The sequence below is a fragment of the Tachyglossus aculeatus genome, chromosome X1 (genome assembly GCF_015852505.1).
Source record: "Tachyglossus aculeatus isolate mTacAcu1 chromosome X1, mTacAcu1.pri, whole genome shotgun sequence".
In the NCBI taxonomy this organism is placed as follows: Eukaryota; Metazoa; Chordata; class Mammalia; order Monotremata; family Tachyglossidae; genus Tachyglossus; species Tachyglossus aculeatus.
Genome location: NC_052101.1, coordinates 12,835,195 through 12,850,843, shown reverse-complemented (window position 1 = coordinate 12,850,843; position 15,649 = coordinate 12,835,195). Strand labels below are relative to the sequence as shown.

General features: G+C 41.5%; 2 protein-coding genes across 2 annotated transcripts in view; one reads left to right on the top strand and one right to left on the bottom strand.

The window, feature by feature from the left end:
* Positions 1 to 15,649, bottom strand: part of MCPH1 (microcephalin 1) — a gene marked incomplete at its 5' end in the record, with an annotated part of 367,307 nt that overhangs the window by 182,561 nt on the left and 169,097 nt on the right. The window lies entirely within an intron of this gene.
* ANGPT2 (angiopoietin 2) overlaps positions 1 to 15,649 on the top strand; it is a 105,399-nt gene that overhangs the window by 39,074 nt on the left and 50,676 nt on the right. Inside the window, exon 2 of the mRNA XM_038771681.1 lies at positions 13,418 to 13,573. Coding sequence (XP_038627609.1) covers positions 13,418 to 13,573 — 156 coding nt within the window. The remainder of the gene's footprint in view (positions 1 to 13,417; positions 13,574 to 15,649) is intronic.

The window sequence follows — 15,649 nt, the reverse complement described above, 5'->3', positions numbered from 1 at the left end:
ATATGTTTCCAGTTTTAGTGTGCTCAGTAGGAAGGCAATTATTCAAACATCAATTATTGGAACCTTCTGGATACCCCAACTATGACTGGTTCAGATAATCCCCCCCAAAAAAAAGTTAGGATATGCATGCAGCCAAACTCAATTTTGTGTTGTTATTTGAACTTTCAGTGATCTGGACCAGCCTCGGTTCCAATTAGTTCAGACAACTAGCTCCCTACTAGGCTAGCTAACCAACTCCTTCTGTGGCAAGGGAGAACATTCCTGATGCTACTTCAATTTACAAGCTGCAATTGTCATCTGGGAGAACTTCCATCGCTAACAGGCAGAGAACGATTCCCTCTAGGTATAAGAGACATAGGAGTGAAGTGGGATTGGCTCATGATTTACTTCCATGTAGATGGGGCTGAGGGAACAGAACAGTTGGGAATGAAGACTTCTTTTTGAAAGTCAGCAGATAATTTGATTCCAACCACCTCCACTTCCTGAAAAGACAACTGAGACCCACTCCCTTTTAGAACTCCCAGGCCAGTGAAGATATTGTCTTCTGGGATGGAAAATCCACTCTGGACAATAGATACAAAGTCTCCCAGCCCATAAAGCCAACCCCAACATTTAAAAGGTTTATGAGACAATATTTCAATTTTACACCGTTTCTTTTGAATGCATCAATGTCTCCTAGGAGAGAGTTGTCCCATGGGGTTGGGTGGAGGCCCACATGTTTCTCAAACATTTCACTTCACATTTAAATAAAATAATTCTGGAGCTGGGGAGAACACCATTTCCTGGAAGGGCTAGCACAGGACTACCTCCTTCCACGCAATCTCTGACTTTCCATCTGGTTCAAGTTAAGTGTTTTCAAAACATCCATGAATGTGTTTTATCTTTCCAATGTGCCAAAAGCATTAAAGAAGAGTTTTTATTCATGAGCATCAAAGAGTCCTTGGTAAAATCCCACCATTTCTATTTCAAATCTTATTTGAAAAGGTGATTTTTTCCCCCCTCAACATTGACAATGGTTAAGCAGATGTCCAATTTCTCAAAACAGCCTGCATACTGGAGGATTGCAATCCTGTAAACAATTAAAACCCTAAAAATGTGACAATATCTGGCAGTTTTAAATAGTTGTGGGAAGGAGAACAGTACCGTAGGTCGAGCTGGAGACGACCGAACGTAGGACAACAGAAGGTAGGCCAGACTATTTTTCCTCATAAAAGGCTTAAAAAAATAAATAAGCAACAGTTTATGTGTGTGGACACTCAAATAAAGATGAGCCATTTGGCCAAAACAACTATCGTTTATACTTTCATTAGGTTATCAGGTAAATAGACGGGGCTTGGCTCTGTTCTTTGGTAGAATTTAATATACCTCAAACTATTATCTCTTAGAATGATCTCCACCTTTGTGTTTGCTGACAGGAAGGGGAGATAAAGAAACAGAAAAGCTTGGTTGGAGGTCTGTTCTGCTGCTGCAATGCTCCGCAGGGCACGCACAACCCTAATTCTGTAGATTTCTCAGGCATTCCCAACTGCATTCTCAGGGGGTTATGGCGGAGAAACAACAGATCCTACAGAGACTTCCTGCCCTGAGACTCAAGGGCTGCAAATTGGTTGGAAAATATCTTTCAGCCAGGAGTCATGAAAATGTTCTGTAACCTTCTCCTGTTGCCCTCAGCCTACCACACTAAATTATGACAGTGTAAACTACTAGTCTTTGCAGAAAATAAACCATATCAGGAACTTCCCCGCAGTAAAAATGCTTATCCTCGGGATTAAGGGGAAATAAACATATGCAGCGCATACTACAAATAGGCAATGGGTGAAACCGATTATGTGGGATTTTTTTTAACATTCATTCAATCGTATTTACTGAGCGCTTGATGTGCGCGAAGCACTTATGCACTGTGCTAAGTGCTTATATGAACACGAATGCTCCGTAGATATTGATAAAATAAAAGTAGCCTTTTCCCCACTCAGGTTGCTCATCTAAATGATGATGATGATGGTATTTCTTAAGCGCTTACTATGTGCAAAACACTGTTCTAAGCGCTGGGGAGATACAAGGTGATCAGGTTGTCCCACGGGGGGCTCACAGTCTTCATCCCCATTTTACAGATGAGGGAACTAAGGCCCAGAGAAGTGAAGTGACTTGCCCAAAGTCACACAGCTGACAGTTGGCAGAGCTGGGATTTGAACCCATGACCTCTGACTCCAAAGCCGGGCTCTTAATATGTAGAAAAATGCCTGTACACACTTTTTCACCAAATGAGGATATGATTCACTAGCACGGGCTAGAGAATGAGACAAATCTTTGAAGGCTTCACCAATCAAGTGTATGCGAATTTATGTAAAATGAATGAAGTTAATTTAACATTTATTCATTGTCTTGGTCACTTCAAATAAAACAGTGCTAAAGCCATATCTCAGTACTGAGTCAGTCAATCAATGGTATTTACTGAGTACCTACTGTGTGCTGAACAACGTAGTAAGCTGTAGGAAAGGATAGATAAGATCCCTGCCCTCAATAATGAAGGAGACAGGGAGACAGAGATTCTTTACAAATATTTACAGGTAGTGGAAGCAGGAGAAGAACAAGAATGTAACTGTCAATAGCAAGAGCATATAAATTTCCAATTTTTGTCACTATCCGGCAGTTGCATGCTTTTAAATGTATGTTTGTTTGTTTTCAAATTGCTTGGTCACTTTCCCCATTGCTGAAGGCACCGCTACATTCTGGCCTGCACTACTGCACGCCTCCTCTCTGGTCACTCCCTCTAAGGTTCATCTTTTTTTTTATAATAATAATGATAATTATGGTATTTGTTAAGTGCTATGTGCTAAGCACTGGGGTAAATACAAGGCAATCAGTTTGTTCCACATGGGGCTCACAGTCTCAATCCCCATTTTACAGGTGAGGTAACTTTGGCCCAGAGAAGTTAAGTGACTTGCCCAAGGTCACACAGCCGACAATCGGCAGAGCCAGGATTAGAAACCATGACCGCTGGTTCCCAAGCCCGTGCTCTTATCACTAGACCATGCTGCTCCTATGGTATTGTTAAGCACTTACTATGTGTCAGGCACTGCTGGGGTAGATACAAGATAACAGGGACACAGTCTCTGTCTCACAATTTTAATCCCCATTTTCCAGATGAGGCAACCGAGGCACAGAGAAAGTGAAGTGACTTGCCCAAGGTCACACAGCAGACAAGTGGCGGAGCCGGAATTAGAACCCAGGTCCTCCTGATTCTCAGGCCTGTGCTATGTCTTAAATGCAGCCATTCCATTCATTCATTCATTCATTCAATCGTATTTATTGAGCGCTTACTGTGTGCACAGCACTGTACTAAGCGCTTGGGAAGTCCAAGTTGGCAACATTTAGAGACGGTCCCTACCAAACAGTGGGCTCACAGTCTAGAAGGGGCTCACAGTCTAGAAGTTATTCATCTTCTTCAGGTTTCATTTTGATGCCTTACTCTCTTCCTATTCCTAATCAATCAATCAATCGTATTTATTGAGCGCTTACTGTGTGCAGAGCACTGTACCAAGCGCTTGGGAAGTACAAGTTGGCAACATACAGAGACGGTCCCTACCCGACAGTGGGCTCACAGTCTAGAAGAACTAATGAAGCACCTCCCAACTTCCAAGGTAGAGTAGAAGCCCTGCAGGAGTAATGAAAGTCGTCATTACCTGCTTCTCCCCTATGATGATGATGATGATGATGGCATTTATTAAGCACTTACTATGTGCAACACACTGTTCTAAGCACTGGGGAGGTTACAATAATAATAATAATAATAATGACACTTATTAAGCACTTACTATGTGCAAAGCACTGTTCTAAGCACTGGGGAGGTTACAAGGTGATCAGGTTGTCCCACGGAGGGCTCACAGTCTTAATCCTCATTTTACAGATGAGGTAACTGAGGCCCAGAGAAGTGCAGTGACTTGCCCAAAGTCACACAGCTGACAAGTGGCGGGGCTGGGATTTGAACCCATGACCACTGACTCCAAAGCCCGGGCTCTGTCCACTGAGCCATGCTGCTTCCCTATGTGTAACCCCTGCTCCAATATCCAAATCTCCTCTACCTCGGTCTACACATTTCTTTAGATGGTAAATATTTTAAACTGTAAGAGTGGAAGCAGTGTACTCTAGTGGAAAGAACATGGGCCTGGAGTCAGAGGACCTGAGTTATCATCCCGGCGCCGCCGTTTACTTTTTACGTAACCTCAGACATATCACTTAACTTCTCTGTGCCTCAGTTCCCTCATGTGCAAAATGTCCCTCTCCCCCTCCCCATCCCCCCTGCCATACCTCCTTCCCCTCCCCATAGCACCTGTATATATGTATACGTTTGTACGTATTTATTACTCTATTTTATTTGTACATATTTATTTTATTTTGTTAATATGTTTTGTTTTGTAGTTTGTCTCCCCCTGTGAGGGACTGTGAGCCTGCTGTTGGGTACGGACCGTCTCTATATGTTGCCAACTTGTACTTCCCAAGCGCTTCGTACAGTGCTCTGCACACAGTAAGCGCTCAATAAATACGAGTAAATGAATGAATGAATGAAAATGGGGATTCAATATCTATTCTCCCTCCTACTTAGAATGTGCATTTCATATAGACTACAAGAGCGGAGCTGGAAACGGCCCACACTGTGATGGGCGCGGTCATTCCCGGGCGGTGACTCAGAATCCCTTGCTGATCTATCAATCAATCGTATTTATTGAGCACTTACTGTGTGCAGAGCACTGTACTAAGCGCTTGGGAAGTACAAGTTGGCAGTACAAGTTGATCTAGAGCTTCGTTAGTCTGTACATTTTCCCGTCAGTCTTTGGGGCCATTTATTCTACGCCCAGCTGTCTGCCCAGTTGGATTAGCGCTAAAGCCCAGGGTAGGAGAAAGCAGCGTGGTTCAGTGGAAAGAGCCCAGGCTTTGGAGTCAGAAGTCATGGGTTCAAATCCCGGCTCCGCCACTTGTCAGCTGTGTGACTTTGGTCACTTCTCTGGGCCTCAGTGACCTCATCGGTAAAATGGGGTTAAAGACTGTGAGCCCCCCGTGGGACAACCTGATCACCTTGGAACCTCCCCTGGGCTTAGAACAGTGCTTTGCACATAGTAAGCACTTAATAAATGCCATTATTATTATTATTATTACATGGGACCTGATTATTTGTAGCTACCCCAGGACTTAGTAGAGGGTTGGCACACAATAAATGCTCAATAAATACCAATGATTGACTGATTTTTGTGTACCTGACATAAGGGTGCATAAGAGCAAGAAAAAGAAAGACGAACAGCTATCTAGGCACCGCGTGTATACAGGGTAAAAAAGTTGGGCGGCCTGTCTAAAAAACGCTAAGTAAACTCTAGATGCTCTAGTTAATGCTTTTCACAATTTCTCTACCTTGGCTGTCACTGCCAGAGAATGAAGCGGGATCAGATTCATTCAATCGTATTTATTGAGCACTTACTGTGTGCAGAGCACTGGACTAAGCGCTTGGGAAGTACAAGTCGGCAACATATAGAGACGGTCGCTACCCAACAACTGGCTCACAGTCAGATCAATCAATCAATCAATCGTATTTATTGAGCACTTACTGTGTGCAGAGCACTGGACTAAGCGCTTGGGAAGTACAAGTTGACAACATATAGAGACGGTCCCTACCCAACAACTGGCTCACAGTCAGATCAATCAATCAATCAATCAATCAATCGTATTTATTGAGCGCTTACTGTGTGCAGAGCACTGGACTAAGTGCTTGGGAAGTCCCTACCCAACAGTGGACTCACAGTCTAGATGCGGTTTCTACAAACAGAAGATGAGGACTAAGTTGCCCATCAGTCCAGGAGCGGTTCCCAAAGTGGCAGGGAGGGACAGTGAGGAGAACAAGAGCCTTATGGACAAACCAACAGCCATCTTCATTCTTCATTGATTTCTATTCCTTTACTGTCAATTATTGAATCAGTCCGCAAAATCTGCAGGCCGCAAAGCATGACTCAGTAGTAGAGGCCACAACAGTGCTTGGCACATAGTAAGCGCTTAACAAACACCATCATTAGTACCTAAACATGTATGCATCTTTCCTCTCCAAGCTTGTCCCTTGGGTCCCCTAGATGGCCAGCAATCCCTAGCAGTAGAAGTAGCAGCACTAATAATAGCAGTAGTATTCATTCATTCATTCAATTGTATTTATTGAGCGCTTACTGTGTGCAGAGCACTGTACTAAGCGCTTGGGAAGTACAAGTTGGCAAGATATAGTAGTGGTAGCAGTAATATAACATATAACACATAATGTGTGCAGAGCACTGTACTAACTGCTTGGGAAAGTACAAAACAATAATAAACAGTGAAATTCCCTGCCCAAAACGAGCTTACAGTTTAGAATGGGGGAGACAGGCATCAATACAAATAAATTCATTCATTCATTCATTCAGTCGTATTTATTAAGCGCTTAGTACAGTGCAAGCGCTTAGCACAGTGCTCTGCACACAGTAAGTGTTCAATAAATACGATTGTATGAATGAATATAACATAATAGTAATGGTGGCAGTAATGGTCGTAGTGAAATTTATTACGTCCACACTGTGTGCAGAACACTGACTAAACACTGGGAAAGGATACACAGGCCAGGATATTAGATATGGTCTCTGTCCCTCAGGGGCTTACAATCTAATAAGTAGTAGTGGTACTAGCATTTAAACTCTGTGCCTCAGTTTCCTCATCTGAAAAAGAGCATTAGTATTAGTATTAAGAAGCCTGGTGTAATGGATAGAGCACAGAACTAGGATTCAGAAAGTCACGGGTTCTAATCCCGGCTCTGCCACTTGTCTGCTGTGTGGTCTTGGGCAAGTCACTTAACTTCTCTTTGCCTCAGTTACCTCAACTGTAAAATGGGGATGAAGACTGTGAGCTCCCCACGGGATAACCTGATCACCTTGTAACCTTCCCAGTGCTTAGAACAGTGCTTGGCACATAGCAAGTGCTTAAAAAATGCCATCATTATTATTATTATGTGGGAATTTTAGGAGGAAATTGAATAAGGGGAAAGCTGTGATCAATTTGATGTTTTCGAGGGGGAGGGAGGTTTCCAAGTTGGGGGAACATTATGAGTGAGGGAATTGGAGATGGGAGAGGCAAAAGCAAGATACAACTAGAAATTTGGCTTGGGAGGAATGAGGACAGGTGGTGCCCTGCATAAGGTTATGTATTTGTACAAATCAAGGAACTATTCTGTGTTTTCTGTTGCTCTACCTTGCATAAGTGTTTAAGGAACGTATTGCCATGTCTCAATTACAGCTTTGTTTTTGCTGTTGTTTATTTGGAATGGCCGATGTCTTGCGCCCAAACCAAGTAAGAGCCCTAGCAACAGTGAACATATTATTAGGAAAGACTAAAAACTTGTAAGGAGGATTGAGGCATATTCAGTTTTAATAGGATTGAGGCATATTCAGTTTTAATAGTTTTTGACCCATCATGCTTGGTTCCCTGTTGTGAGGAGCCTTGGGTATAAAACTCGTTTGGTGGAAAAATTAGGTTTTCTCATCTGGCTGCTCAGAAGACAACCACCTGGTGAGTCCGTGTTGCTCTTAAGCAACACCCAAACAACATTTGCCAATAGAGGGAATCTGGTCTAGAATGATTTCATTGGCCATGGAATAATAAGGCAGTCCAACAAAGAGGAAAGCAATTATTATGATGATTACCAAATGGATGAGCAACTTCCGAGAACCGTACTCCAGGGCAAAAGTTTATGTATATTATTGTCCGTCTCCACTGTAAGCTTGTTGTGGACAGGGAACCCGTCCGTTAACTCCGATGCACTGTATTCTCCCAGGAGGCAACGGTAAACCACTTCCATATTTTTATCAAGAAAACTCTATGGATAAACTACCAGGATGATTGCAGATGGAAAGTGGGATGTTCTGGGAGAGATGTGTCCACGGCGTCACTATGTTTATTTCAGAAATGACACGATAGCGTAAGACAAGACTAAAAGCAAGGAGGAGCCAACACAGTCTCCATATTTTGAGTCCATTGTCGAGGCTGAAATGACATCTGGCTTGACGTTCCTTTCACTAGACGTTTCTGGGGATTATTCTCTTGACTATGGCTAGAAGAAAGGGGAATGCCTTTTTCTCCATGATTAAAACTTGGTTGAGTCAGTTATTGAAGGTGATGAATGGGTGTTCTCTTTAGGTGTGTGTGTATGTGTGTGTGTTTCAGCCATGGAAGTTACATCACAGACTCTGGGTGTAGAGCAAATGAATGAGCATGCTTTATCAGAGAAACGATTTCGTTTTTCCAAGAACTTCAATGACAGAACTAGATACCTCCTTTCCCATTTTAAATGACTGGATAGTAAAATTTTCTCCAAAGGAAATCTCAAATCATGTGTTAATCTGCGGGTGAAGGCCGACAAGGAGATAGACAAAAACTAATTAAAGAAGCAGATCAGAGAGATAAGAATTGTTTAAACAGGCACACCATCACAACCACTATCAGTTTATAAAGAACCAACATTGTTAAATTCCCAAAGTTGTGGATAATTAACACATACTATCCATGTTTTTCTTTCCCTTGCCAATTACAAGCTAACTTTTTCTAGAAAAAATAATGATAAACTTGGCCATAAGGAAGAGAGCCAGAGAAATGTTCCAATGACTGATCTGCCATCTTTGTTTTGGCAAAGAAGCCTAAATTTTTTCTGGCAAATTTGAAAGTTCAAAAAGTTTGGATGTAATGAAGGATGTCAGAACAATTTTGGACCGCTAAATAAAACATTTTTATAGGCAATTCTAAAAATGTTTTATGATGGGTACCTTACTTTAATTTAAAAATCAACTTATGTTTCTATTTTTCAAGTTGTTTTCCCAGAGATTGTAGGAGATCCAGATTTTTTTTTTTGTTAGGACCCGATGCTATTTTGGACAATTTTCTGTTTTATTGAGGTGTCAGCTTCAGCCCCAAAATGTTAATCTCATTTGGAAGCGTGAATACGCATCCTTCAAAATAGGAAGAAAGAGCCAGAAGGTCCAAAGGCTGTTGAAAATATTTTGGAAACTCAAATATAGCTGAAGTTGGCAATGGATGTGAACCATTTCCAACAGGGCCACGCTTTCTAATGAAGCTGGGGTGAGCGGTTCTCTGCTAGTGACTCAAATCTGCTCTGGGAACCGAACCAAGCTTGTCTACAACCAGCGAGTAATTTCAACGGGGAGATTAAAATCTTCTAGCTGTTGGGAAAAAGAAGGGAAAGAAAAAGGGAGGAGTGCGGGAGAATATAAAAGAAAGATAGAGCTAGTGTAGGAGAAAGCGGGCCGGTGCTTACAGACATATTCCGAGAACCAGGATGTCCCAGGTTTTGAATGAGGAAACCGAACTCACTGATGTTGATAGGGCATTGATGGTGATAAAGATGGAAGGAAGCAGGAAAAGATATATCAAGAAGAACCAGATTTGACCACCGGCTCACCTGCATCGGTCTGCTCTACCATCCTACTGTTGCTCTTCCTTATTCACTGTTACTTTTCCCATGAAATCCCTGGCCAGAATGACTTTTGGACTTGTCAAGGAGAGAGGACATTTTGGCTAAGCTGCACAATGGTTCCTATTGTTGGTTGGTCCTTGCCTCTAGGTTGGTAAAGCCCACATCTCCCGGCCTCCTCTCTTACTAACCACTTACGACCTCACTGTTTTGTTGGCGAGACCGAGGCCATCCAACGCAACCCGTCCCAGGAAGCCTCACGGAAAGGGTAGGAGGCTGGGAGTCGGGAGATCCATGTTCTCAACGCAGCTCTGCATCCTTGAGCGAGTCACTTAATCTCTCTGAGCATCAGTTTTCCTACACCTTTTTGGATAATCTTCTTCAAATATTAATCAGAACAATTATTACCATTTTTCTCCAAAGGATCCAGCATACCCATGTTTATCTCTTACACTTCCCCTTAGTACAGTGCTCTGCACAAAGTAAGCGCTCAATAAATACGACTGATTGATCTCTTTACTTTTACATGTACATCTATATAGCTGTATCTACAGCGGCATATACACACATGCACATATAAATATCCTTCATATTCGAAAAAGGCAGCACTGATGGTGAATGTCTCCATTAAGCGAAGATTAAAAGCTCACCTTCATATATAATCTCTCTCTTCTCCTGCTACACCCCAGCTCAGCTGTAATGAATTTTAAGATTTCAAACATACCTACTGGTTGGCACATCCACTGTTGTTCAGGGAATAGGAAACTAAATAAATGAGACAAAAGGATATTCTTCTGGGTATTTATTTTTGAGGGCAACTAATTCCCCAGTGTTGTAGTTCTCTGATGGTCACTGCCAGCAGAAAAAGATGCTCTTAATACCCAGTTTCCGCTCTAATCGCTTTCCAGCCCTAATCAATCCCATGTAGTCCTTAAGGGAACAAATACACTCCTGAGCTTGTAAACTTTAATAAATTAGGCAATTCAACAACTATTTATTTAGCACCTCCAGGGTGTCAAGCACCATACTAAGTGCCTGCAACATATAATAAAGAGGAGACCTAATCACTTCCTTCAAGAAGCTCAATTTAAGGTGACTGACTTTCTGATAGTTTTACTCTACCACAATCAGGGCTAAGTAGAGCATACCTCTTCGTCAGTTCAGTAGTATCAAAGCATTTTAAAGGCAGCATCCCTTCAGTTACAGTGAGTGGAATCCCTTCATATAAGCTTCAGCAATTAACGAGTAGCTCTTTTCAAACTCATACCTTGGAAAATTCCCGATTATTTTCTAAGACGAGGCACTAATTCTGCAACATGGTGCACTGAGTGGGAGTCAGGAGATGAGGTTTTGCATCCTGGCTCTGCACCTGGCTTATTTTTGTATCCTAGCGCGAGTTACTTAACCTCTCTGGGCCTCAGTTTCCCCATCTATAAAATGGAGTTAATAATACAGGCCTCTCCCTTCCTCCCCGAGCTGTTGTCAGGATAAAATGAGATGAGACAATTGATGTGATCCCCACAGCACCTGTATATATGTTTGTACAGATTTATTACTCTATTTATTTTACTTGTACATATTTACTATTCTATTCATTTTGTCAACGATGTGCATCTAGCTTTACTTCTAATTATTCTGATGACTTGACACCTGACCACATGTTTTGCTTTGTTGTCTGTCTCCCCCTTCTAGACTGTGAGCTCGTTGTTGGGTAGGGACCGTCACTATATGTTGCCGACTTGTACTTCCCAAGCGCTTAGTACAGTGCTCTGCACACAGTAAGCGCTCAATAAATATGATTGAATGAATGAATGTGAAAATCCTTTGGAAAAACAAAAGTGTTACACATAGATACGGTGCTATTATTATATATTATTATAAATTGAAAAGCTCCCAAACACTGGCAAAAATTCCAACTATATTTATTTGTAACCAGGATGCTAAAAGGCAGCGGCTTTCATTCATTCATTCAATCATATTTATTGAGCGCTTACTATGTGCAGAACACCGTACTAAGCGCCTTCCAGACCTCATCTGTCCTTTTCATCTCCAAACTTTAAAAAAAGTTTGGTCTGGAGTTCAGCAGGCTACTTTGTCTTTCCTAGTTTCCTGAAGTCACCCAATCCTGCAACCTGGAAATACGGTTTTAAATTTCCAAAGGGCAAACAGCCTCCCTTTGTCATTCTCCTTCCTTCAATAGTCATCATCTTATTTGACCCAGGAGCTTTGAAGACAGAACTGATCACTTGACCCTTCAAGTTCTAAGAACTTCATTGTTTTGAAAGGATATAATTATTTTTATTTAGTACTGATGGGCTGAAATCATCAAGGATCCAAGAAGGTTTTCCTTTTCTGCCCAGTGGTTTCTGAATTATTAGTTCAGAGTGAGGTTTAAAAGTAGACATCGTCTGAACACATCTCTGGAGTTCCAAACTTCCCAGAATAAATCTTTCCAAATATTATCTTTGTTGGGTGCGAAGAGTGGCTAAAAAAACTTTCAGAATGACAAATAGTGCTATAACTTTAACCCTGAAATTCCTTCACTCTCTTGGTATCAGGAAAAACAGGGAAAATACAATGTTATCTAATTACATTATTTGCATTTCAGGACCTTTAAGAATTCTTTTTAATTATAACATTGCACTGCCTCTTGAGTACTTTAAAAAACGGATTGCTGAACCTAACATTTTTCTCTCACAATCCCCTAACAAGCATGAAGACATGTGATAGCTGGTATTTTGATACCAGTTCAGAGGTTTTCCAAACTGCCCTTTGTCTCTACCACAGTTGCATGTTTGACTGCTAAGTGAATACAAGAGCTGAGAAGCAGCGTGGCTCAGTGGAAAGAGCCTGGGCTTTGGAGTCAGAGGTCATGGGTTCAAATCCCAGCTTGGCCAATTATCAGCTGTGTGACTTTGGGCAAGTCACTTAACTTCTCTGGGCCTCAGCTACCTCATCTGTAAAACTGGGATTAAGACTGGGAGCCCCCCGTGGGACAATCTGATCACCTTGTAACCTCCCCAGTGCTTAGAACACTGCTTTGCACATAGTAAGCACTTAATAAATGCCATTATTATTATTATTATTACACTGGTTTGAGCTCTCAGTTCATAAGGATTTAGTAGTCATAATTCTAGATGCAGTTTTAAAAATGTTACTATAAACAAGCTGCATGTGTCATCGTCAGTCAATCATGTTTATTGCGCGCTTACTGCATGCAGAACACTGTACTAAGCACTTGGAAGAGGACTATATAACAATAAACACATTCCCTGCACACAATGTGACCTTTCTAAAGGTTCCTGATTTCTTTCTAAAGATGTGCGCATAAGATTTGCAATAAAATTTGTCTGAATATTAAATATTTCATAAGATCTGGACCAGGCAGTATTAATAACCAGGATATTAATTACATACTAATTAGGTGGAATAGACTATGTTAAGTGCTGGAGTAAACAAAGGATAATCAAATTGGACACAGTTCCTGTCCCATATGAGGCTCACAGTATAAAAGGGAGGGAGAACAGGTATTTTTATTCCCATTTTGCAGATGAGGAAACAAGTAAAGAGAAGTAAAGCGATTTGGTCCAACTCAGTGACAAAATGGTGGAGTGGGAATAGCTCACGCTCCTTCCACTAGGCAATGCTGCTTCTCTAAACATTTAGAAAACTGAACATTTTTTTTTCCCACTTCTCTCTATGGAAAACAAGAATCTAGAATATCTTTAGCTGAGATGATCAAAACCGAATCCTGCTGTCGAAAGCACAAAGCTCTCAGTGGCATTTTGAAAAAAAAATATGGTATGACCAAAGTGCTTTATTAGCAGAAAACTAGAGATGGATAAGGTTTCTCGTCATTGTAAAATCTCAGCATGTAGGGATAGGGGGGGAAAAATCTAATTCAAAGTATTCTCTACATGCTTTCTTTTATAGCTGGAGAATTATATCCAGGACAATATGAAGAAAGAAATGGTAGAGATGCAACAGAACGCAGTACAGAACCATACTGCAGTGATGATTGAAATAGGCACCAATCTGCTAAATCAAACGGCAGAACAGACCCGCAAATTAACAGATGTTGAAGCACAAGTAAGTACTGAAATTTAATTGAAAATGATTCAGTTAGGCTTGAAAAATTGAATTGCGTTTCTGTATGGCCCGGTTTCCAATTGTTATAAAAAAGAAAAAACAACTGAAAACTGGGCTTTAGTAAGATCTAACCAACGACTGCTTTCTAGAGTCAATGGGTCTAAATCATACACAATTTTAAATGTTTTTACTAACTGTTACTGATGACCAAATGACTCCTGATCCCACAATTAAGTCAGTGCTGAAAAACAGGTACTACAGTCATTCCAGAGCACTCCAATTTTGGACACCTTCCCGACGCTTGACTTTTGGCTAATAATAATATCAACTATGGCATTCGTTAAGCGGTTACTACGTGTCAGGCACTGTTCTAGACATTGGTGTAGATTCATGGTCATCAGGTCGGACACGGTCCTTGTCCCACTTGGGGCTCACAGTCTTAAACTCCCAGATGAGGTAACTGAGGCACCGAGAAGTGAAGTGACTTGCCTGAGGTCGTAAAGTGGTTGAACGGGCAAAAAAGTCCAGGCTTCCCCTCTGATAGGGAATAGGATGATTCAGCTCTAACAATAGCTGGTACAATAGAATAGCTTTCATTTAAAATAAAATTCCCTTCAAACTGATCCCAAGGAGAGAATGCCACCCTACCTTTACAGCCCAACAAAGGCAATAGAAGCGTTATAATTGCAGCATTTCAAACTCTGCAAATCTCACCATTTCACTGCCCAAACAACGCTATCCCAAAGTGAAAATGCTTCTTTCATGGAAATGACCACCTTAAAAAGTGCCCTCAAAATGCCACTAGGTCTGAACCTTAAAATTACAGTTTGGAATGGAAATATTGTGCTTTAAATGGAGAAAACTTTAAGGCAATGTACTTCATATGATCAGTTCCTTGATTTAAACCATAAGCATTTCCTAAACTGCACTCTCTGGTAAAAGATCATTCATTCATTCACTCATTCAATCATATTTATTGAGCGCTTACTGTGTGCAGAGCACTGTACTAAGCGCTTGGGAAGTACAAGTCGGCAACATACAGATACAGTCCCTACCCAACAACGGGCTCACAGTGTAGAAGGGGGAGACAGACAACAAAATAAAACACAATAACCCTTCCTTAACAAATACCAGTAAACCTGCAGAGAAGCAGTTCAGATTTCTTTCATCTGCCAAACTGATTTGAGATTTGAGAGGACTTTTGGGGCTGGGAAGGGTGAAAGCACTGTGAAAATTAAGGATTGTTCAGAATCCTGTTTATCACCCCAATCCTGGACAGCCTCGAAGAAGCAAAAATGAAGATAAAACTTGTTAATTAATTAATTAATGATGGCATTTATTAAGCACTTACTATGTGCAAAGCACTGTTCTAAGTGCTGGGGAGGTTCCAAGGTGATCAGGTTGTCCCACGGGTGGGGGGGCTCACAGTCTTCATCCTCATTTTACAGATGAAGGAACTGAGGCACAGACTAGTTAAGTGACTTGCCCAAAGTCACACAGCTGACAATTGGCGGAGTTGGGATTTGAACCCATGACCACTGACTCCGAAGCCCGGGCTCTTTCCACTGAGCCATGCCGCTTCTCAACTGTTATATTGAAGAATGCTGATTTGAGATTTGATGATGGTTGTTAAATAAAGAATGGACAGAAATAGTTTGGAATAAGGAATCCAGGTAGTCTCCTGGTAAAGGGAAGAAGCATTTTTTTTTTTAAACAAAGTCTCTGACAATGTTGTATCTCAGTGGAAAACTGGGAGCCAACTGCCAAGGGTAGAACAGCATGGCACACTGCTATCATAAGAGGGGCTCCTCTTCGAGCAAAGCTTAGTGAGGAGCAAAGGAGGCAAAAAGAAAAGCACCATGAGGCGCTAAGAATATTACAGCACAACAAAGTGTCCCTTCTGTGAGCAGCATGTGGTCAGACTGTGGATTCCCAAATTGGCCTTGAAACTACACCTTCCCTCAAAGGTGAACTGTACTGTCAGTGGTCTCTTCTTCAAAGAAACAAATACATGACAAAGGGAAGAGGAGCCTTCATTTCCTCTGCGTATGGTTGATAGAGTCCTGTGAAGGTGGA